This window comes from Apis laboriosa, unplaced genomic scaffold, assembly GCF_014066325.1.
Source record: "Apis laboriosa isolate Shangri-la unplaced genomic scaffold, ASM1406632v1 scaffold112_cov148, whole genome shotgun sequence".
Classification (NCBI taxonomy): domain Eukaryota; kingdom Metazoa; phylum Arthropoda; class Insecta; order Hymenoptera; family Apidae; genus Apis; species Apis laboriosa.
In genome coordinates this window covers 3,916,448-3,941,332 of record NW_025220865.1, presented here as the reverse complement: position 1 = coordinate 3,941,332, position 24,885 = coordinate 3,916,448, and the positions used below count along the sequence as shown (strand labels likewise).

General features: G+C 22.8%; 5 protein-coding genes across 8 annotated transcripts; 3 read left to right on the top strand and 2 right to left on the bottom strand.

Moving 5' to 3' along the window:
* Nucleotides 1-1,962: 1,962 nt before the first annotated feature.
* Nucleotides 1,963-11,836, bottom strand: LOC122713584 (RNA-binding protein 42). 2 transcript variants are annotated; one of them, XR_006346508.1, is made up of 6 exons: nt 11,682-11,836; nt 11,147-11,388; nt 10,676-11,053; nt 10,402-10,596; nt 2,181-2,420; nt 1,963-2,105 (listed from the first exon to the last, which is right to left on the bottom strand). XR_006346508.1 is itself a non-coding variant. In XM_043934171.1 (5 exons), exons 1-5 carry the CDS (start codon nt 11,720-11,722, stop codon nt 2,296-2,298), a joined length of 981 nt encoding a protein of 326 aa, XP_043790106.1. In that variant the 5' UTR covers nt 11,723-11,836; the 3' UTR covers nt 1,963-2,295. The 2 variants fall into 2 exon arrangements, 1 of the variants encoding a protein (XP_043790106.1); XM_043934171.1 differs by having other exon boundaries at nt 1,963-2,420.
* LOC122713736 lies at nt 6,786-10,174 on the top strand. The gene is made up of 4 exons (XM_043934468.1): nt 6,786-7,262; nt 9,079-9,431; nt 9,517-9,746; nt 9,831-10,174. The coding sequence occupies exons 2-4, from the start codon at nt 9,214-9,216 to the stop codon at nt 9,989-9,991; spliced, it is 609 nt and encodes a 202-aa protein (XP_043790403.1). The 5' UTR covers nt 6,786-7,262; nt 9,079-9,213; the 3' UTR covers nt 9,992-10,174.
* Nucleotides 11,837-12,100: 264 nt separating the features above from the next.
* On the top strand, nt 12,101-13,364 carry LOC122713698 (ER membrane protein complex subunit 7). The gene is made up of 4 exons (XM_043934407.1): nt 12,101-12,330; nt 12,510-12,768; nt 12,853-12,927; nt 13,060-13,364. Exons 1-4 carry the CDS (start codon nt 12,122-12,124, stop codon nt 13,186-13,188), a joined length of 672 nt encoding a protein of 223 aa, XP_043790342.1. The 5' UTR covers nt 12,101-12,121; the 3' UTR covers nt 13,189-13,364.
* A 770-nt stretch (nt 13,365-14,134) lies between these two features.
* LOC122713291 (Meckel syndrome type 1 protein) lies at nt 14,135-17,278 on the bottom strand. Its single transcript, XM_043933630.1, has 4 exons — nt 16,931-17,278; nt 15,954-16,647; nt 14,621-14,976; nt 14,135-14,537 (listed from the first exon to the last, which is right to left on the bottom strand). Exons 1-4 carry the CDS (start codon nt 17,005-17,007, stop codon nt 14,135-14,137), a joined length of 1,530 nt encoding a protein of 509 aa, XP_043789565.1. The 5' UTR covers nt 17,008-17,278.
* LOC122713488 (rhomboid-related protein 2) lies at nt 15,052-21,727 on the top strand. 3 transcript variants are annotated; one of them, XM_043934023.1, is made up of 6 exons: nt 19,150-19,347; nt 19,425-19,763; nt 20,003-20,081; nt 20,201-20,389; nt 20,596-20,918; nt 20,998-21,727. In XM_043934023.1, the coding sequence occupies exons 3-6, from the start codon at nt 20,022-20,024 to the stop codon at nt 21,506-21,508; spliced, it is 1,083 nt and encodes a 360-aa protein (XP_043789958.1). In that variant the 5' UTR covers nt 19,150-19,347; nt 19,425-19,763; nt 20,003-20,021; the 3' UTR covers nt 21,509-21,727. The 3 variants fall into 3 exon arrangements, with proteins under 3 accessions (XP_043789940.1, XP_043789958.1, XP_043789950.1); XM_043934005.1 differs by lacking the exons at nt 19,150-19,347; nt 19,425-19,763 and adding an exon at nt 15,052-15,642; XM_043934015.1 differs by having other exon boundaries at nt 19,150-19,763.
* The last annotated feature ends 3,158 nt before the right edge of the window (nt 21,728-24,885 follow it).

Here is a 24,885-nt window from a genome sequence, read left to right as displayed (position 1 = left end):
ACTGTTTATTTGTTGGTTATTTAAAGATTCTTTAAATTTCACGTTAAATCTCTTTCGGATCATCTATGATAATATAAGAAGAAATGGAATTTAATTTGACGATTTAATGAGACATATATAAGAGATAAAAAAACTCGTAAAATTTTTTGCTAAGATTTTGTTTCGATATTTTGACGCAATTATTTAACATATCAGATTATCAAAAATTAAATTAAATTTATAATCGAAGATAGTACTTACGTGTGCATGTGTCAATTAGAATTTTTAAGATTTAATTATTTTATATTTCATCTTTACATACATTATTATGTTTTGTTTCAATCGTTGTTATTAAAATATTGCTATTGCGTCGTGATCGACGATAAAAATATCGATATTCTTTCAACTTATGATGTGAAAGAAAAATGCCATAGGTTAGGAAATAGAAAATGAATTACAGATGTTTTCAATCATTAGACTTGATTACCTTATACGTAATGTTATTTATTTGAAGATTTTTTCTTGAAAAAAAAATAGAAATTAAAACATTTAACAATTGTAATTAAATTCTGTATCAAAAAATTATAATTGATATTAAGTCTAGACCTAATTGTCAACAGAAAGACGAAAATAAAGAAAAGAAGAGAATTTGCGATAGATATAAAAAGGAGAAATTAAAATTCCTACCAGCAGAAGAAGGTATAGGGCTAGGTGTCTTCACTTCTATATTCTCCAAAATCCTGTCGTTGTTGCTTAACATAACGAATCCATGGAAAATATTCTGCTGATCTTCCATGCACAGATAGTTAGAAGAGGTTAGTAGAACATTTAAATTGTTCTGTGCTTAGCATGATAAAACATAAGAATGCATTTTTTGTTCCATATCTCTGGGAGCTTCAGAGCTTCCTTACCATTTTAGTGTTGTTTTCGACATTACCGATGCAGTATACAATAAAATTGGAAATGACATATGTATTATTACATAAATTATATACAAATTTATTTTGTCGTATAATATTAGATTAATATACTAATATCAAATTATAAATTATTAATAAAATAATGAAAAGTATAATATTTTATTAAAATAATTCTCCGTTTAACATATACAGGCATCTATATATACTTACTTGCATCGTTAATTATATTATTCAATAAAAATAAATGTATAATATATATGCGTATATTTACTTATGATATATAAAAATTGAATTTAATAAATCATATTAAAATTTATAATCAATAAAATATTCGTAAAATAATTCATTTCTTGAATGTAAATTTTAGAGATCAGTATAGACAAGGACAGAAAATAAAGAAAAGGAGACAGAGATATGATAAAAATTAAGGAATCAACGCCATCTTCAGAGTGCCGCAAATGAAACACAAATATAGACAAGAAGAATAAATAGAAAAAAAAAAGGATAGAAATAGAGTAAGAATTGTCTATCAACGCCATCTGTTAAATACTTCTGGAAATATATTTTTTGATATCCAAGAGATAGCGACAATGATCAATTCTCAATTCTATTTCTATCTCTTTCCTATTATCTATATATTTATCTTTTTTATCTACATTTATGTTTAATTTGTGACATTCTAAAGATGGCACTGATTTCAATATTTTTACCTATCTCTATCTTTCTTCCGTTATTTTCCTTCCTTTATATTTATATATTTATATTCGAAAAATAATACCGATTTAATTAACTTCATTATATCGTTAATTTTTAATTAATTAAAAATTTTATCTAGAATTATATTTTTTTTAGATGAGTTTTACAGTCTTTTTAGACAAAATTGAAAAATTTTATTGGAAAATTTATTATGCTATATTAAAAAAATATCTTTAGAAAATAATGTCAAACTAACCACTATGTATATTTAATTCAATCTAATATTTTTTCTTGAAATTTCATTCAAAGTTTTCTCAACGTTTAGAAGTCATAATTGAAAAAAATAAAATCAGTAAAACTGCTCGTATGAAATGTACCACGAAAAATTCATATTTATTATTAATATAATGATAATATAATATATAAGAATTTATTTCTATTCACTTGCACATAATTTTACATGGTGGTCAATTACGTTGTAAGATACAACGCTCGATCTCGTTTCTACTCCTGTGAAATAGAATTCTTAAAAAATTGTATCAATTCGCTAGTTGTCAAATTTTCGCTAGGAAATACTTTACGTACAATTGCACATTCTCAATGACAATTGTTCATGAATAAAACCAACACTCGCGTGTGAGCGCAGAATCCGAACTAAATGATGTATGAACAAGAAAAGAAATGAAGGAGGTCCGTCACGTCACCGACCAGTCAATAAACCAATTAACGCCTGTTTTTCCTTTTCTTTTTTCCGCACCGTCTCTAAATTCCGTTGTTTCCACGAACTCTTTCGTAGCTTTATGGGTCGTGAGCCTACGTATCGTCCTGAAAGAAAACAATTTCATTAGATCAAAGTTATTCTTACGGGAAGAAAAGATATTTTTCTTCTTCACCTTTATTTCTCCTTTTTTAATTAAAAAAAAATAAATAAATAAAAATAAAAATAAAAATAATAAAAATGTTTCATATATAACTTAATTTAACAATTATTAACTTTAAATTATATTTTGATTACTGTTGTTATGAATTTAAAATATTATTATTTTTTCTTATTTTCATTCAAACAATCAAACTTGTATATTGCTCCACCCACTCAGGGAGTCACTCACATTATTTTTGATTGAAATTTTTTTTTTTTGTTTTAAGAAAATTTCACCAGGCAAATTTTTAATACTTATTTCACGTACAGTTATATTTGAAATTTCATTATGAATCATAACATTAATTTTATTCAAAGATTATTATAAAAAATGTTTCAAAAGAGATCAGGAAAAAAATATATACTTAATATTCATTTAATAATAATTAATTGATTGCAATCTATGAAAAAATAGACGTGTTACTAAATTCACTTAAGAATACTAGTACGTCAATCATTCTCTTTAAAATAGAAAGTAAAGCTTTGACGTACTGGTACGTCATCCGTGAAGATGACCAGTACACCTTTGACGTATCTATACGTCATCCGTGAAGATGGCCAATACGTCATTCGTCGTGATTGGTTAACCTCTTAGCTTACTATATCGAGACTAATGATAGATTATTTATTCTGATTTTCATTCAAAATGGTATGTGGTATAAGAAGAGACTGTTTTAAATTAAATTTTAAATCATTTTCTTTCTACATTTTATTTTTTTTTCTTCTTTTACCATATCAAAATATAATCAAGTTACGTTCTAAAAATAAAATCTTTACTTCTTAATCATTTTTTACAATGTAATGTAATTTTTAATTAAAGAAAAATTCACGAACAAATTAAATTCAATATTATATCATTATTCAAATTGTATTTATTGATATGGAAATTAACATTATTATTAATATAAAATAAACTACTCGAATAATGAAGCGAATTTATCAATTATTGAAGTTTTTATACATCTCTAAATACACACCTACAGAAACATTGAAAATATCAACCAATTATCTTGAAATATTGTTCAATTCATTGAATTCTACAATATAGGATAGCTTATATATAATGAATAGCCTATACTTCTCAATTTATTATTATTAAATGCTACAAAGAAAATATGGAAAAAAAATGTTTTCAATCCTTAACGTGATTGTTTTGTTATTAAATTTTATCTATCAAATCATATTATTCGATTCTCGTAATTCGATTGATAAATTTTTTTTATTATATTTATATATTGTTGTTCATTTCGATGTACATTTTAAAAATTTTATTACTATTTAATTTATGAATATGATATCCAATACAGTGATATTTCAAGTAAGGATTAAAATTACACGTGTACAGGAACAATGAGGATATAAAGTCACCGATCAGCTGTGCAATCTTTACTCAAAGCGTTTGCAAGGTTACACCTGGGACAAGGATAAAAATCAAAGTCAAACCAGGTACCTCAAACATCCACTCATATATCCGTTCAAACGGTCATCATTTCAGTGACTTAACATTTTAACATCTATAATAAGAGAAGAATAAATAAATGAAGAAATGAAGAAATAATGATTTTTCAAATTAAATAACAAGAAGAAAAAGTGGAAATAAATAAAGAATAAAAATCATGTTTCATTTCCTTTCTATTTCATAATATCAAAGTTCAGAGCATATTATTTTTTTTTTTTTTTTGCTCATTGAAAAAAATCTCTTAAAATTTTTGTAAAACGTTTCGAAGAAGAAATTCATTGTTTTTATTTCAGTTAATATCACGTACAAATCGAAATTCTTGGAAGCAAATTCTTCCCATTCATTCGCTCATACGTGTGTTCGAACTACTTGTTGCGTGCCTGATCAAATTCTTGCGTTACTACTTGCCGCTGGCGCATGTACCGGGTGTCTCGTTTTAATAATCGAGAAATTTTTCATAAATTTTAACGTAGAATCATATTTTATTTTAGAAAAAAAAGTTTAACAAGAATAATTATCTTAAGAAACGTTATATTACCATATGATAATAGTTTAAAACAAAATATCTTAGAATTATTAGATAATTGAGAGGAAAAAAAATTTGAATAAATTTGATTTAATATCGATCGATATTTCTTTAAAATAACTTTTAATTGCAAAAGTTGTAACTAAAATATAAATTATTAATATAAAACGAAATATTATAAATTTAAATTTGGATCGAAGAAATTTTCTAAAATTATTTTTAATGATTCAAATGATAGGAAAAGTTAATCTATATATCGATAATAAATATTCTTACTTATTCTTATTAAAATTCAAATTATTGAATTATTTATGGCTCTTCTTGTAAAAACAGAAATTAATTTCATTGATTTAATTTATTAAAATCATATTCGTGGAGTTTTTTTTTCGAAATTTTAATACAAGTTTTAAAGTAGGATAATTTCGCAATTTTAATTATAACGTAAAAGAAAATATTTCGTGAAAATTGTGTAACATAATAAAACCATATTATATAATAAAAAAAAAAATCTTTGTTAAAAAAAATTAAAAAGGAATATGAAATGGTAACATATTTTAAGATAATTAAAATGAACCTGCATTTATCGTATGAGTCTAAATTTTTTTTATTTATTATTTTTTAATCTACATACATCTAATTATGATTTTATATTATATTATTTTTATTAATAATTTCTCGTTTTTTTACAATGTACATTTAGAATTTATTATTGTTCATTTTTTTAAAATTTATTTAATTTAAATTAAAATCAATTGAATTGAATTCATTCATATTGATGAAATAACAGGTTCATAGGTATTCTGATAGAGATTGAATCATCCAATAATTGGATAATATTTATAATTCCAAAAACATTAACGTCAAACCACCACTTATGAAGTTCACTTATAGTTCACCACTGTAAAAGTGATCAAACACAGATGTTTGAGGGGTATTGCATGTGGTATCACTCACTGTTCTAATTTAAGTTTCCAAATCAAGTTCGGCTGGATATATTTGAACATTAATATTTTCTATCATCTCATCATCGAGCAATAATACATTTTAGACAGTGAAAAGAACGAAATGTGGAAGTGTGAAAACTTATAATATATATAATTGTGCAATATACGTGTAATATATGACAATGAAATTATTAAACAGATCTAATGTTTCAGAACGTTGTATAGAAATTTATAAAGTCTAATTAGAATATAAAAGATTATAAAAGATTCTGGTGATTATAATAATAATCATCTTTTTAAGTAAACAAAACAAAAAAGAATTTAAAAAACGAAATTAAAAAAATTATAAATATAATCGTGATTAACAAAAATTCATATTAACAAATTAAAGAAATTTTCCAAAAAATAATTGATAATGGATAAGATAAAAAAAAGGTGATACATATCATTGATTCATTCTTATTCATAGAAATGATAACATTCAATTTATTATTGTATAGGGGAATAGTTGGGATAACTGAATGATTCATATATAAAGAATTTACTGATTGTCCCACTTATTTTTTCATTCAAATAATAATTAATCACAATAAAAACTATTAAAAATAATAATAAAATTAGAATAGAAAATTGTAATTATATAATATACATATTTCATTAAATACACGTACTTTATTTTCTCCATTTCATAAATCAAATAAGAAAACAAAATTTTATCACATATATATAACATATCATGTGTAATTAAATTTCACAATATGTAAATCGTATATTTGAAAATTTACATTCGATAGAACAATTATATTCAATTCGTGAAAAGTTAATAATGTAAAGTTTCGTAAAAAAAAAAAAAAAATCTGAGCAAAAATTTGTTACTCAATCCAATAAACAGCCTAAATCTTCCAATGTTTCGAGCGTTTGGAGGTATTTCCCGTAATATACGACAGAGACTTCAGAGACAATATGTTTATTTTGTAATCGAGTCGTGGTCTCTCGGCCGGTAAAATAAATATATCTGACTAAAATATTCGCGCTATATTCATATCCATCGTGTGACCACCGTGAATATCGCGAATCAGAATGTGTACGACACTGATTCATCCATCGTGCGAAACAAAATGCGAGAGAGGAAGAAAGAATTTCTCGTGAACGAGAAATGCGATCGACCAAACACTGTGAATCGATTAATTTGGGACCAATAAGAATGGAGATAAAAAAAGAAAAGCTAATAATAACAACGAGAAAGATAGAATAAAGCAAAAAAAAATCTCTTTCTCTTATGTATTATATATGTGTACAGCGTAAAATGAGAAATTTGTACGATAAAATAGATTTTTCCAAATTTTAGTATTCTTCCTAAGAATTCATTTATTCCGATTTTCTCTAAATTATGAATCTTTGAATAATATATTTGCTATATAAAGAAGAAGAAGGGAATAATGGGAATTCAAGAAAAACTTACGAAAAAATGACGAAAACGACGTGAAAGCAACGATGACAACCGCGAAGAGGTAATCAACGTGATGACGAATAAAAAGGCGCGATATACGATCGGTTGTCCGCTAAAGACGGCAATTCTGATTGGCTATTTTGCGATCAAGTAGAGGGAGGAGTTAGAGGGAAGAAAGGTAGGGGTTGTTGAATGAGTACTGGGACGACCGACGTCGCAACACACTCCGTCACAATCACCCCGACGGGTAACGGATGTTCGAACGATTCCGTATTCGCGCGCCAAACTCACGAGCGATATACGAACAGCCGACACCACGAATTTCTTTAAACGAGAAATCGACTGAACGAACAGACGGCTGTGTCCACGGTAAGTTTTTTTTTTCTTTTTTTTACTTACGTTTAGATATCAATTAAAAAATTTTTTTTAAAAAAGCACATTTACATTAAATTTATGAAGTTGAAGAAAATTTTTATATTTTTTTTCTCATACTATAGTTTTTTTTTTTGAGAGAGAATATTTAAATTTGTAGAATCAAAGTGATCAATTTTTTATTTTTTTTTTCTTTCTTTTTCTATGTCTATGGATGAATTTATAGGAAAAATTTTCTTAATTTTAAATTATAGTTTCTTGGAGGAATATTTAGAATTATATTTAGAATTACATAGAATTATATTGCAATTATATTGCATACTTTGTTGAAATTTGAAATAAAAATTAATTATGAATTTTTTATTTCATAATATGATATAATATGATATATTAAATAGTAATAATATTTAAATAAATTTAAATAAAAAAAAATAAAGCTAAGATTCATGAAATAATTTCTTCAGATGAACATGAAATTAAAATATGAAGAAGAAATATCTTTTTATAGAATAAAAGAATAAAAGAATAAAATTGCCATTATTAGAGCTAAAATTATTAAAATAATTATAAGAAAAATTGTATTCTGTACTAATTAAACTTAATATTTAAGTAAATATTTAAGTAAGAGTTCTTTTAAAGAACGGAAATTACAAAACAAATTAATTTTAAATTAAATTAAAATTAATATTAATTAAAATTAAATTAAAGAAATTAATATTAAAAAGCATAGTAATTCATTTTCCTTTGCTAATAACAAAAATTTTTTAAATTATATTTTATAAAGAATATTATAAGAAATATTAAAAAAAAAACCAAGAAATACATTAAAATATAAAATTTCGAATTAAAATATATATATAAAAATTTTGTTGTATAGAATGAAAAAAAAATAAAAACTTAATTATTTATAAATATTTCAGTTATTTTTCAAGCAAAATTAAAAAATAAATTAAAAATTTTTTTTTCTTTTAAATTTCATTATTTTTCTTTTCTAACAAAGTAACACAACGTGACAGAAAATCATTAAAACATTTATATATATAATAAATGTGAAAATTTGTAGCAATGTAAGTATAAGATATTGAAGATTAATTATTAAATTTCTCAAAGAGTAAAATTTTAAGTATTAATATTTTTTTACTATTCATTTATCTTTTTCAATAATTTTTAATTAGTGTAAATTTATTTTTTTACTTTCTTTATGCGTATATAATAACAAAATATAGCTAAACAAAAATTATTATTCTATAATTCTATATTTTTTTATTAATTAATTGAATACCAAAAAATTCATAACAATCATTTTTTTTTTATAAAATTATTCTAAATCATATTTTTCTTATATCTTGCTAATACAAACAAATAAAAATAATAAACAAAAATAAAAAATACAACAAAACATTTCTTAAATAAAAAAAACAAATTAGTAATCTTTTGAAAAAGATCCTTTGATCCTCCAAATCACGCATCTCTTTCATTGTCAACGAGCGACAATGTCGCTACTCCACCTCAATCTCATTCCATGGTCACTAAAATCGGCAAGTTGATTATTCACCGTACTAATTTTAGCAGGAATGTTGTATAAATAGTACGTAACCATTGCAGAAATGTTTCGAAAATGTAAACAGCATAACTGGATGTCATCAAATTCGAAAATTTGTGACCAGTCTAATAACGATCACATCCGATCATCACAAAGCTCAACTCATGTGATGTGAACAACGAATCATTCACATTTTGATTAAATTTATATCATCGCTGTACTGCATATATTACATTGAAAATTTATCACAATTTTTACAATACTTTTCAGAATTCGACAAAGAAAACGACACACCGCTGTATCTACATTAACGAATCGTTTCACGGAAGTGAAAACATTAAAAACGAACACGAGAAATAATATATCGACCGAAAAAATACATTTGAGACAGAAAAAAGAAAAAAAATGTTTGCTGCAATCATCTTTGTCTTCATATTGAACATATTATGGATAATATGTCAAGCAGTACCATTACTTGATTTAAAGAATGCGTTGGAAAAAAATGAATTGAATACCATAGTCACATCAGAGTGTTCTACGAATGGAAAATGTTCGGAATGGTTACCAATGCAAGAAGTTCAAAAAGATGTTCCTACTATACCTGAAAATTTATCCATGTCGAAGTATAATTCTTATATACTTTTTATAATCCTTCAATTTTCATATTATTCCATATATGCTAAAAAATGATGTTGTTATGGATTGTAGAATTAATATTCAACGACAAGCTTCAAACTTAGATCCAAATACAATAATAGAGACATGGGATGATACTTCTGCGCCATTAAATAAGTTTTATCAAACTTCAACATTTGGTAGCAAAATTGGAAATAGACTATCGAAGAAGGATGTTGTTATGTCTCGTAGTTGGAGTGCCGGTGGCATGCCCTTTTCCGTTCTTTATATGAAATCACATGGTTCTCGTGGAAATCATGCCAGTAAGAAAACATTAAACGAGAAAGAAAATAATAATATATTATTATGTAGACATATAAATACACATGGTACATATATATGTTAAGGTACTGTTCAACAACAAGAACAAAGAAAAATTGAAATTACGACACCAGCTACAATGCACTCCAATTCTCGCATTGCAGTACGTAACGGAAGTACTCGAAGACAATATTCGATAATACCACAACTTTTTATATCATATGGATGGGGTCCATTTGGCAAATGATAAGAATTCACTACTTAAAATATGACTGTTCAAAAGGAATACTGATCTCATAATTGTGGTATATGAAATATTTAATTATTTATAGTTTTAAATAAGTGTTATATATTTTAATACATTCATGATAAATTGCAATTCTAAATTTTAAGGTATTCACAAACAATAATAACATTATCTGTAAATATTTAAGTATTTTTCAATGTCTTTAATATATAAAAAATTTCTTTCATTTTATTAATTATGAATAATTATTATATAATATTTAGAAAATCGTTATATATTAATACATTTATCAAATTTTCTTTTTAAAAAATCTTATTCTATTTCATTACATATAAAATTATGATTTATTTTTTTTTTTTATAAAATCAATAACTAAATTATTATAATAAAAAAATTATTTATTAACTTACCATTCATTTCTTTCATCGCTTTGATGAAATCTTGTGGATCTTTGAAAGATACAAATCCAAATCCTTTTGTCTTGTTTGTTCTTTTATCTCTCACTACTTTTGCTTTTTGAAAACTCGGATATTTTCCAAAAACTCTTACTAGCATTTCATCTGTGACATCATTTCCTAAATCTCCGCAAAATATTCTGAAATCATCTATAATATAAAAAAAAAATTGTAAGATATATTTAAAAATAAATTATATGAACAGTACAGATATAAATAAATAATTAACCTTCATCCCATTCAAGCAAAGAAGGATCTTCCCATATTTGTCCACCAGCCATTCGTACAATTTTTTTATTTTTTTTCCCTTTACCTTTTGGATGAGTTTCTTCTGCACTAGCATTAGCCATGATAGAACTTGCTTTTCCTTGACTAATTGCTAATTCTGCTGCAGTACTAACTCCTTTTACCTTGGGTTTCTTTTTGCTGTCATCTTCAGGGATCTTTGTATTGATAATCTGTTCAATAATTTCTGGATGAATCATTGGTGCTGATGTAGATTCATAAGTTTTTGGAGTAGCACTTAAACACGGATCCACCATATTTGGTAAATATGGATTACTTATCTGTGCAGGTGATGAATATGTTGTAATAGAAGGAACCGTACCTATACGAAATAATATTTTATTGATAAATAAAAATATTTTATTTATTATTAATAGAAGTTTTATAATATATAAAATATTTTGTAATCACTAACCTTGTCTTGCTACTTGTTGAGGAATTAGCATTGGTGGTGGTGGAGGTGGTGGCGGTGGTGGTGGAGGTGGAGGTGGAAATCCAATCATTGGAGGAAAAGCTAAACTAGCTGCAGCAGCAGCAACAACTGGTGTTGGAAGTTCGTGTTGTTCTAACTGTCTAGCTACTTGATTATATGTATTTGCACCAATAACAGGCCTGACTATTGGTGTAACTAATTGACCACCAATTTCAGCTTCAAACCTAAAAATAAGTTTAAATTTGTAATTAATTAAAAAGATTTCTATTTTAGTCATAAATTTTTAATCATACAGTTACCTTTATCTAAACTTGTAATAATTTATTTGCTTTATAATAAATGAGCCACATAGTACAATTTACTATGTAAATTACAAACGATGCAATACTTTTAAAAACGTAAATGACATAATTAGTTACAAGGTAAAAAGAAGGGAATATATACAAAGAAACGATAAAATAAAAGAATAGTGCAAATAGGTTAGAAAGATTCTAATATATTTATAACTATCTTATACCTGTTCATTTCATCTTCCATTTGACGTAATTTGTCATCCATTTTAATATTTTTATTGTTTCTGAATTTCTTCAATAATATAAATATATATTTTTAGATTAATTGAAGATTTACAATCAAACGCACTTCAATAACATTACTTTCAATGTTTGAAGATCGAAAAATCGCTTAGTACTCACTAGTTACCTCAGTATTACCAACATAAATTATATACAACTTTAAATAGTTTATATCCTGTTTTGTCAAATATATTGCTTATTTCAATATATTTAATATAATTTTTAGAATGTATAATGAAATTTTCTGTTTTAAGAATATTAAAAATATTATTTAGAATAATTTTCAAAAATTTATTATTTAGTGAAAATTTTCTATAGTTTACTATACTGGCATATTTAGACATTTAACATTAAACTTCTTGTATGTGGAAGCTCATCCAATATGATTATGTATAAAAGTTTTATTTTTCTACTTTTTATTATTGTCAACATCTCCAATAAATATGTAATTGCCGAAAATGATGAAGACGTATCGACAGATTTATATGTTATCGAAGGAAAAGTTTTTCCATGGGAAAATGGAGCTCCAAGTGGCTGGCAATTAATGACCCATGTCATGGCTAATGGTGGAGAACACTATGGTTTCTTAAGGTAAATATGCGTTAAATATTTTCAAAATGCTAAAGATTAAAAATATTATTTGTACATAAAAAAGTAATCAATTAATCAAAGACATAGAAATAATATAAAATAATTATTTTTTAAAACTTCATATAGGTTAGGAATATGAAAAATGTTAATATTTTTTACTTTGCATTTAACATTTATAGAGAAGATGGAACATTTATCATTTCTAATGTACCATCAGGATCATATGTAATCGAGGTTGTAAACCCAAACTGTGTTTATGAACCTATAAGAGTAGAAATTAACTCAAAAGGAAAGTTCAGAGCAAGAAAAGTTAATTTGATTCAGACATCACAAGTAATACAAGTTCCTTATCCATTAAAAATGAGACCTTTAACACCATTTCGATATTTTCAAGTTAGAGAACAATGGAGAGTAACAGACTTTTTATTTAATCCAATGGTAAAATTGTTATTTTAATTATTATTATTTTATAAATTTGTAAAGAGAAAAAGAAATGAAAATATTTTTTTTTAATTTTTGTAGGTTTTAATGATGATATTACCATTATTGTTAATTATGATTATACCAAAAATTATGAATGATCCTGAAACCAGAAAGGTTAGTAAATATTTCAATTATACATATAATTACATAAATTTATTATATGATGATGAAAAATATATAATAAAAATATATGTAAATATAATATATGTTGAATTTATATTTTAATATTATTTTTATTTTTCTTAGGAAATGGAACAATTAAATAATTTCACTAATTATAATATGCCAGAAATGTCTGAGGTAATAACATCATTTTTATCTGGTGGAGAAAAACAAAAATCAAAAGCAGTAAAAGCAGCAAAAAAAAGACAATGATTGAAAAGTCTATAGGATGTATGTTTGCACTTTTACTCTAGTCTTTTAGTTAATCATATTTTAGAAAAAAGATATCGAATTTTTCTTTCCACATTTGAAAAATAACAGTGAATTCTAAAATGTTATTTAGTGCATAATTGAATATACTAATATCATGTTATATAATTTTTTTTATTAGGATGTTTTTAGATGGCTATTACAAAATAATAAATTTTAAGAAAATAAAAAAAATATATTTTCAGGAATATTAATAATAGAAACTTTTTGTTTCTTATAAAATATTAATCTATAATTTCACATATTGTTCACGAATTATTTTGGATGTGTTTATTTATAATTATTTTATTTTTTCTTTATGTAATATTAAAAATATCTAGAAAGAAATTTAAATATTAAATATAATAAATGTAACATAGTTAAAAAAACATTATATCAATCAATATTTGACAGAATATATTTATAGTTTAACAAATAAATATTCCAAAATTGCATTTATATTATTATTTTATATTAAGAAATTAAAAACTTGATATTTATTTAAAATCCATTCAATAGAATAACTCAAGTAAAGTAATCATGAATGAACAGATTATTATTTAAAAAATATTTAATAATAGTTAACTTATATTATTGTCATGTTGTTTAGATTTCGATTTGTCAAAAATAAATTTAATTTATTATTAAAAAATTATATATAATTTATTATTATATAATTTTAATATATATTATTAAAAGTATTAAAAAAATAATAGTAATAGTAGTAAATAAAAAAAAATAAAGATAGTATTAAAGAATTTTATTAAAATATTTTAATTATTATTTTATAAATTATTATTTCAATAAATTGAAATTTATTATTACTTACAATATATCACAGATTATTTTAAATGTAATTTTTTTTATAGTTATTGATTATTTAAGTTTAAATAATTAAATATTATAATAATTAAATATTTAAATTTCGAATTTGTAACATACGTTCTCTGGCTGCTTTAAATTGTTCAAAAATATTGTCTATATTAGACATAAGTTTATCTGTACTCAGTTTTTGAAAATAATCTAATTGATGATTATTTTTAATTGAATTATGAGTTTGATGAATGATATTCATTTTTAATTTTATATAACCACTTGATGTAACATTTAATTGTGATTTATTTAATATTTTATCTTCATGTCCTTTGGGAATACTACAGAAAGTTATATCTTCTAGTTCATAAGTACCACCTGTGAAAAATCTTCTAAGAGAATTAATAATACTTCCTGATGGTCGCCAAGTAGGAATATTGAATTTATATAAACCAGGCAGTACAGGCAAAGGTATAGCTGCATAACCTTCTGTACGATATCTGAAATTTTTAATTATTGAATTAAACTTAATTTTTTTTTTTATTATTTTTATTTAAAATATAAAAATGTTTAATTGATTTACCTAAACCAACTATCAAGTGATGTAACTGATAATAAGAATCGAGGCCAAGATGATAGATTATTCATATCAAGCTCAGTGGTTGATTGAAATTCTAGTGATATTTGTGAAGCATAACTAAAATATGCTGAATTATTCTTTAAATTACATCTTTGAGTTCTTCCAAATAAATTATCACTTTGACTTGTACTCCAATGTTCTGGCAAATAAACATGATAAGAAATACAAAGCCCATCAAAAAAGAAATCATGAGCTGATAAAATATCTAATTTTATAAAATATTTATATACATTTGGTAATACTAATTGCATGCCTCGAAATATTTCTGCTTCTTTGTGTATCAGTTGTTCTTTAATTTCCTATAAAATATAAAAATTAAAATAATATTTAATAATTTTATACTTATAGTTATAGACATATTATAAAGATTAAACTAAAGTAATGAATACTTCAATTATAATATTTTTAGCATCAAATATATTTTTATTTAATTTTATCAATAAAAAAAAAATTTTGTATATATAACATGAAAATATATAGAAGTAGATTATACAATCGCAATACTACGAAATTGTATGAAAGTTACTTTTCCGTTTAAATGACAGTATTGCTCCATCATATATGTATAAACAGAAAGATATATAAGTGGGTTGTGTATATATGTAGACAGACAGTATAAGTGTAAACGTGTTCAAGCAGCTATTCAGTGCCATAGGATTCAGTCGGATTTCAGACCACGGTTTAATATACTTCATTCTCATATATTAGATGTATTTTAAATAAATGATAAATCTTGATTACACTATAATAACATGGTCGAAAATATACAATTAAATATGAAAATAATTACATCCTATAAATGTATTTTAACCAAGTGCAAAATAAAACAATTAAAATCAGTTTCGTGAAACACATGTTTAATTATGAAAAATTATTAATAATAGTGACAACTTTTTATTAAATTTAAAAATTATGTTTTATCCACAAAGAATGATGAGACAAATTTCTGAAATCTCCTATGTTGGGTATGTATATATTTCGTTATATTTTAATAAGATTGCGTAATATATAAATAATTCCTCATAAAAATAATTTTAAAAAATTAGTTAATTAAATTTTAAATTATAATATATAATTTAATTGTAACTATTTGATATGCAATTAAAAAAAAAAAATAAAAATATGGTAACATTTATATTTTTTATTTGAAATATATTAAAAAATGTATTTAAATATATAATGCAAAAAAATAAGATGGAAATATCCTAAAACCGGTTTATAACAAGAACGATTTATAACTTAAACATGCATTTTATAATATAATATACATGCTTACTCGTTGCGTTTCGCTTTGTTGTTGTTGTAATTCCAACGATGACTGTTTCTCAGAAACATGTTCGAGCCAATAATTAAATTGAATTCCACTGGAATTCGTGATAACGTAATAATAATCGTCCGTAAAATCAGGATTTACTGTTAAAATTTTGTGCAATCGATCGTACGTAATAACAAATAACACTATTTCCGTATCCTCATCAGAACTTGTTAAGATTTTATCTTGTTGAGATAAGTCAACCATGACATACATTGTAGAATTATCCATATAAAGATAGTGATTCGTTCGAATCCTAGTTTCATCAGGTATATTATCTATAACCATTTTATTGTATCTTTCAGAAAAGGGTTTGCGGTTTTGCAAAACCGGTAATGCAGTTTGATTTCTGATTGCTAGCTTTGTCTTATAAGGTTTCGTTAATAAGTCATCATTTAAATAATAAGAATCATTTTGCGTATAGGTATAAAGTCGAGAACCTTCGATATTTTTTTCTTTTATTTCTTGATAATATGCTTTTTGAGATTCAGTTAAACAATTTGTCTCGTTGCTATAAAAACTCACTTCGAACGGACTGAATACTTTTTCTTGCCAGTTAAAAATACGATCTTCTTCTTCAAGAAAATTTGAGTCTCTGGTATCCCCTTCATTTTCTAAGAGTTCTGCAAGCAAAGGCCTTTGCTGTACGATTTTGACTCTGAAATAATAAACGCAGAAGATAAATACAATTTACAAGATAGAAACAATTTCTGCCAGATGGCTGAGATCTAATTCTATCGTCATATCTGTTTTCGGCGGCAAAACAGTTGCGTTATTTCACATTATAATGATCATTTCAACAATTGAAGTTAATTATATAGTTCAGCAGTATATAAGAATAAATAGAAAAAGGAATAATATCACAAATTGTAATTTTTGAAATTTATCAAATTTTTATGCGTTACTCATTAAATTTGTTATTAGAAATTTTGAAATGTTACCTTATTTTAAAGTTGCTTATAGGTTCTTTAACTTTGTAATTGGCAGCTATTTTTTGCTTTCGTATTTTATTTGCCATTTCTTTTAATATCGATCATTTGAATTGTTGATTCGAAAGAAAGTACATTTGAGTATCGGTTAAAAAGAGTAACTGAAGAAAACTATTGATAATCTGTGGACGAATGTATTTATCGATTTTTCTGTTGCCTAGTAACAGGTGTTGAGCATACATACACCTGTATTTTATATTCGTTTTTATATTTTTATGTATGATTGTAGCAACTTTTGACATAGAATTAAAATATAGTTATAAGATCCTTATATCCTGTTGAGTCAGCTTTTTAAGACGGTATAATAACATAATAAAAACAGTAATATTTCATAGGCATCATTCGCAAATATGTATATATAAATATGCGTGTAAAACATTCTTCTTATATTAAAAAAAAATAATGAATTTTTATTTTTACAATTATGTATATTATAATGTATTTTTCGTTTAATTTAATTTTTATAATTTATTTTAGAATCGAAATGTCTATTTCGAATTAATTATAATATGATATTATATCATAAATTATTTCTATAATAAAAATTAACTATAAACTATATTTCCAAAAATAAAATTATATTTTTTAAAAAATTTTTAAATTTCCTGAAATAATATTTACAATATATGATTTTGTGTTGTTGTATATACATTTTAAATGTCAAATTATAAAAATAATTTGTGAATTGACATTTTGTCTGTAATCTTTCAAACAAACTTTAAACAATAACATTATAAAACAATAATATTAAGTTCCTATTTTTTATTCGATAATAATATTTAGATAGTTAATTATATGTTTTAAGAATGTTTTATAAAATACAAAAAAAAATTAATTCGATAAATAATTTTTTACTATCGATCTTTTTTGTTATTGGGATAAATTTTTATTTATTTAAATCTCATTATTATCGCTGAGCAAAGTCATCAAAACACACACATTATATAATATATGAAATATATTTATATATTATATAAAAAGGATAAAATAAGAATTAAAAATCAACGCCATCTCTTGAATATTTATAGAAAAGTAATTTTAGAGAAATGTTTTTGTTACACAAAAGATGACGCTGAAAGTCAATTCTATCTCTATTTTCTTTTTATTATTCTCTATCTTTTCTTTACCTATTTCATTTGCGGCACTCTAAAGATGGCGCTGATTTTCGAATTTTGATTTTATTTCTATTCTCTCAATATTTACTGTTCTTGTTTATATTTGTTCTTCAAAATTTCTTTAAAGATTCTTAAAAAAATCCAAGAACATGAATAGGATATAAAGCTTCGATATTTGATTAATTTTATTGTTTTTTTTTCTTATTTATTGATTAAAAAAATCTTAAAAATTCTATTATTTGAATAATTTATATTATGATAATTATTATTATTTGAAATAAAATGTGCAAATTTAAGCTATTATTTTCAAAATTGAACATATTTTTGTATGTTATGTAAATAATTTTTATAATTTTTAATGATATGAATAATGTAGATAATATATAATTTTATGAATGAATAATTAAATCTTTCGTGTAATTTTTGATAAAAAATGAAATTTTTTATTTTATTTTACTTTATTTTACTTTATAAGAATTATTAAATTAATATATTTTATACAAAATTCTATAAGTATTATAATATTTTATAAATATTATTTTAAATTTTGACGATAAATATGCTGAATTATATTTTATTAATTATATTTTAAATACTTATATATCAATATCAAATATTACATTGAACTTCATTGATATTTTATTGTTGAAAGCAAGACGAAGTATCGTAACTATCTAAAGTATTATACAGATATTATGATTCACTAAAGAAAATTGAATGAATCATCAAGTTAAATGTACACATATTCGTTAATATGCCGGTGCACGTGAATTGCAATTTTTTACTATTATATTTTCATTGTTTAAAAATAAATATTTATGTTCATTAATTTTATTCATTTTTATGTTTTATATATATATATATATATATAATATATATATTAAATTATATTATATTAAATTATTATATTAAATTATAACTTATATATTATATATATTTCAATCAAACAAAAATAATTATTTTATCACCAAATCGTGCAATATTTTTTATATTAAATCAACATAGATAGATATAAAACATGATAATAATAGGTAAAAATAAAGCTGAAAAAACATGTCAATAATCTATAACAAAATAATTATTACATTCTACCATACTATATCTTGTGGCACTTTCTATTCGTGCAATGTACTTGGTCGTCGAGTTCACCTGTTGCGACGCTAACTACCTTCAGCTATAAAGTCTTTTCGAACGTGTCCTGTCGTAATTTGTAGCTGATAATACGGATCTGGCTTCATACTATAACTGATCAGAGTAATGGGCAATTTTATTTGAAGATAATTTAATTTATCTTGCATTGCTGATTAAAATTTATTTGATCTCGTGTACAGGTATTAAGGTCATTGGTATTTTTCAAATAAATGAAACATGCCAATATACAATTATAAATCACGCGGATATAAAATACATATTCAACTGTATATCTGTCAATCGTTCACTACGCAAGGTTTCTGTGTCAATTTTCCGGATAATCGATCTGATAAGATAAAATAAATGTGTATCATTTGTATGAATAATGCTAAAGAAAAATTAATTACGAATCTACTCATAATGATTAAACGAAGAAACAATTTTATAGATTGTGTGTTGCACGTGTATTAAGTAAATGTTACTTGTATCGTTTACAGTTTATATATTTAGTGTGCAATTTAGTGATTAATCAAATACAGGTACAATATATTTAATTCTTTATGTATACATGTGAAATTTAATGTATATTTTTGTTATTAATTTTAACAAAGATAAATTAATTCACATTATTTAATTCTTTATTAGTTTATTTAATTTTTTTTTAATTGAAATAATTATAATAATACTTAGAAGCATTAAAATAAGAATTTATATATAATATTAAATATTAATAGTTTTATCATATTTATTATTAATTATTTCATTTTATATATTACAGAGGTTTCAAATTAATTAGAATGGGAAGTAATCAAGAAGGAGAATCTGCTATAACAATACCACTGCAATATAATAATTCTGTAAGAAATTATATTTATAATTTTTATTATATTTGTCATAACCTTTATAAATATTATGTATAATAAATCTAATAAAAAATTTGATTTTCTATATATTGCAATAATTTTGACATTTTCAGCATTGGAAAGCTATATTTGAAAAATATGATTTAGATGGGGATGGAAAAATCACATATCAGGAATTAAGAGCTATGATACGTAGTTCTTCTTATTCCAATGATATTCCAACCAGAGTTGTTCATATGATTATGCGTAAGGCAGATCTAGATGATTCAGGATATTTAGATTTTCCAGAATTTATAGCTATGGTATTTTTATTTTATTGTATATTATATTAAATTTATATTAAATTTATTATGTTCTTTACAATTTACAATTATGTTTTTAAAGTTATTATATATATTATTTATTTATATATTATTATTTATTTATATTTTCACTTATGTAATTAAAAAATTAATTATTATATTAATATTATTTTCAAGTATTTATGATAATTTATTTTTTTTTGTAGATACATAGAAAAGATATGCAAGGTGTTTTTGGTCACTTGGTGCAACGATATGTACAATCTATGGTTCCACAAAGACCAACTACTTTTCAAATAGCACGGTCTAGTGATATCACTGATGGACAATATGAAGAAGAATATAGTTGTAAACCTCCAGCATTAGCAATGATAATTATTTCCATATTAGAAATTATTTTATTTTTATATGATGTAATTGTATATAAATCACCTTCTGTTGAAGGACCAGCAGCTACATTATTTATTTATAATCCACACAAAAGATATGAAGCATGGAGATATTTAACATATATGTTTGTACATGTGGGGTGTGTATTTGTTTTTTATTATCATTGAATGTAACTATTTTTATATGATTAAGAAATTAAAGACTTTTTTTTTACACAGGGTATTTCATCTAGTGGTAAACTTACTTGTGCAAATAATGTTAGGTATTCCATTGGAAATGGTGCACAAATGGTGGAGAGTATTAATTATATATGTAGCGGGCGTTTTAGCAGGATCTCTTGGTACATCTGTATCAGATCCTACAGTATATTTAGCAGGAGCATCAGGTGGTGTATATGCATTAATTACTGCTCACGTGGCAACCATTTTAATGAACTGGTCGCAAATGGAATTTGCTGTTTTACAATTATTAGTATTCCTTGTCGTAACGGTTGTTGACGTTAGTCAAGCAATATATAATCGTTATGTATTAGAAACCAACGACCAAGTTGGATATGTTGCTCATTTTGCTGGTGCCATTGCGGGCTTACTTGTAGGTATAAATGTATTGCGTAATCTTGAAGTTAAAACATGGGAAAAAGTTGTGTGGTGGGCCAGTATTATTACATATACTGTACTTATGACAGCTGCTATTTTATGGAATATTTTCTATACATCTTATTATAATTAGTTTTCATATATTTATTTTTTGCTAAATATTTTCTAATGTAACAGAAATTGAAATCTTGCCATTATATAAGCAGAGAGCAAAAATTTTTCTATAAAAATAGATAAATAAACAAGATGCTAGTTTAAGCATTTAAAATAAATATTAATATATTGCATACTGTGATATAGAAAATCTCTATATATTGCACAGAAAAAGTAAATTAATGACAATAATAAATAATTTTACACTTGATAATATTTTGTACTAATAAAGAAAAATAATATTTTCTAATTTAATTTTCTTTGAAAATATATATATATATATATAAGAACAAATATTTTTATAATAATAAATTACATAAAAAATTTAATAATCATTTAAATATCATACAAGTATAAACAAAAAGAATATAATTCAAATAGTAATATTAATTATTCAAATGTTTAACCATTTTTTACTAATATAAACATATTCAAATTATATTAATTTAAACATACGATTTTTTATTGCATCTTATAAATACAAATATTACTATGAATTTACAATAAATATAAAAAAATAATTGCAATAGAATATTTTACACTGCAATGTTCTCAATATTTAAATATATATTAGAGTAATATTTTATTACTCATAACATTTATTTTTGAAAAAAACATGTTTTATTATTAACATTATAATACATATAAAGTATTATTGATAAAAATACTATTATCGAAGATTTGTCTTCGAAAATAATTTTTGTTTAATAAGTTACTGCACTTCATTATCATGTATTTATAATTCACTATTCATGTACCTGATTTGCAAACTATTAATACAACTAATTTGACTACATTTATAAATGTATAAAGATTTTCACAACTTGATATTTTAATTGTGAAATCTATAAATATTTTAGTCACTAATAAAATGAAACTAAATATATTATATATTTATTTCAATATATATATGTTTTTAGAATAGAAGTTCAGAAAAATATAATTAATAGAAAATTAAATATTAAAAGTGCCTTTCAATTATAAAATCAGTTCTAAATTTCAAATTCTAAATAAAAAAATTCTAAATATAGAATTTATTGTTTTATATTTTTAAAATTTATTTAAAAATACACTTAATTTTAGAAAGAAAATAAAATATCAAGATAATTTTGAATTTATAATATATAAACATATATAAAACATAACATATATAAAATATATATGTAATATTTTATTATAAATGTTTATATATATAACATATATAAACATTTATAATAAAATATTAAGTATAATCCTTGTACAAAGAAATTATAGTTTAAAGTACAAGATGTAAAGTTACAGAATTTTTTTGAATAATTATTTAAAATTTCTCTCTCTTTTTTTTTTTCTTGATAATTATAATTCTGAGAGTACATTTTAGCATACTCCTAAGAGAGAGAGAGAGAGAGAGAGAGAGAGAGAAAGAGAGAGAGCCATGAGGTATATCATTTGAAACAGTAGAGAAACTGTATCATCATTAATTGTTACTTTAAGAACAATAAACTTCTAGTATTTTTAATAATTATCTAGATTTGTGTCATGCACAAGTATATCTATTATATTTTATCACTAATTATATTAATTATTATGATTAATACATATAAAAAAATTGCAAATATTCTTTATTCCTTATTTTCATCGAATAAAATATTCAATTTATTTTTTGCTTTATTTTGTATTTGTTTTGTTTTTATATTATATATTAATCGTATATATATATACTATTATATAAATATATATATATATATATTTAATAATCAAATTCCCTAAATACGCACAAAATGCAACGAAAGTATTGAATATAATGTAAATTCTTTATTTTTGTACTTTCATATGAAACAACATTTAAAATTAAATTATTTTTAAATAACGAACTGTTAGATTATATATAATAAAAATAAAAAAAATAAGTTTTGTAAAAACTTGTTGCTCTTTCTCATTTTGTCTTTTTCTTTTTAAGAATACTTACGCGTTATAATTATAATTGAAATTATTTAAAATGATTCATCATACAAAAAAATAAATTTAAATTTATATTTTTTAATTATCATTGAAATATTTAAGAAGCTAATAGAATAATTTTATAAAATATTAAAATAAAATATTAAAATATTAGTCATTTATTTTTATTTTATTTTTTTTAAAGATTTAAGATATTTTATCAAAATTATAAAGAAAATGTTATCTTTTATTATTCGTTTTTTTATATTATTGGAGATTTAGAATATAAATCTCTTATTTTAAAAATAATGAAAAGATTTTCAAAACTGAAATTAATAAATAGTTTTTCATAATATTAAGCAGAAATAAAAGTAATTTAAGAAAATCATCATAAAGAACATAATTAATATGAATAAATATTGAATACAATTAATAGTTGTAATAAATTAATATTAAAAAAAAATTGAATAAATCGAAAACGAATAAAAATATTATTTTAACGAAAAATAAAAAAAAGTTTATCAGGAGGAATAGAAACCTTAACTTTATTTATTAATTATATTTTTATGATTTTTCGCATATAAGTGCTTCTTATTATCTTATTATTTTGTGTATGTAAGTTTTGTAATAAATATCAAATGTTAAGTAAAAAATGCGTATTTTTTTTTTTATAATCACAAATAATTAATAAATATTAGCATAATATATTGCTCATAATCAATTGGATAATTTTATTAAATCGAATCATTTTACTAAAAAATATATTTTTTGTTTGTTTTTAATATTTAGCGTTACAAAATTCCGTAATTACTTCTCTTTTTAATTAAAAAAAAAAATTATTAATAGTAATTAAATTGATATTTAGAAAATTTTTATTTTGGTACTTACAAAAATTAAAATTAATGTTTTTATATAAATTAAATAATTATTATAACTCGAATGAATTAATATGTTATATTTTTTGTCTGAATAACCTTAAATTAATTTTCATTTAATCACATCATTTATTGTTTTTAATTAAAATTATTAAATCATCAAATAAGCTGCTAAACAAAATTAGAATATAAATCTCTTATTTTAAAAATAATTATGAGCGATATCAAATACACATGTATATTCATGTATATTCAAATAAAATAAAATGCTCATTATGATGAAAGAAATATTATGTTCGTATTACTGATCATGTATTTTGTACGCGCCTTTTCTATATAAAATAAAATAGAATAAATTATAAATAATCGTCGCTTTAAATAGATACGATTTCGACGTTAAAATACAGATAATTATTAAGTTAATTATTAATTATTAAGTTTTTATTTGTTCGATAAACAGTTCCTATCTTAATAATAAGTACCATTATTTTGGACAGGTACGATCATTTGTAATCGTGACACATCTTTTTCTTTGTATAAGTATATATGTATTTCTTTCAGT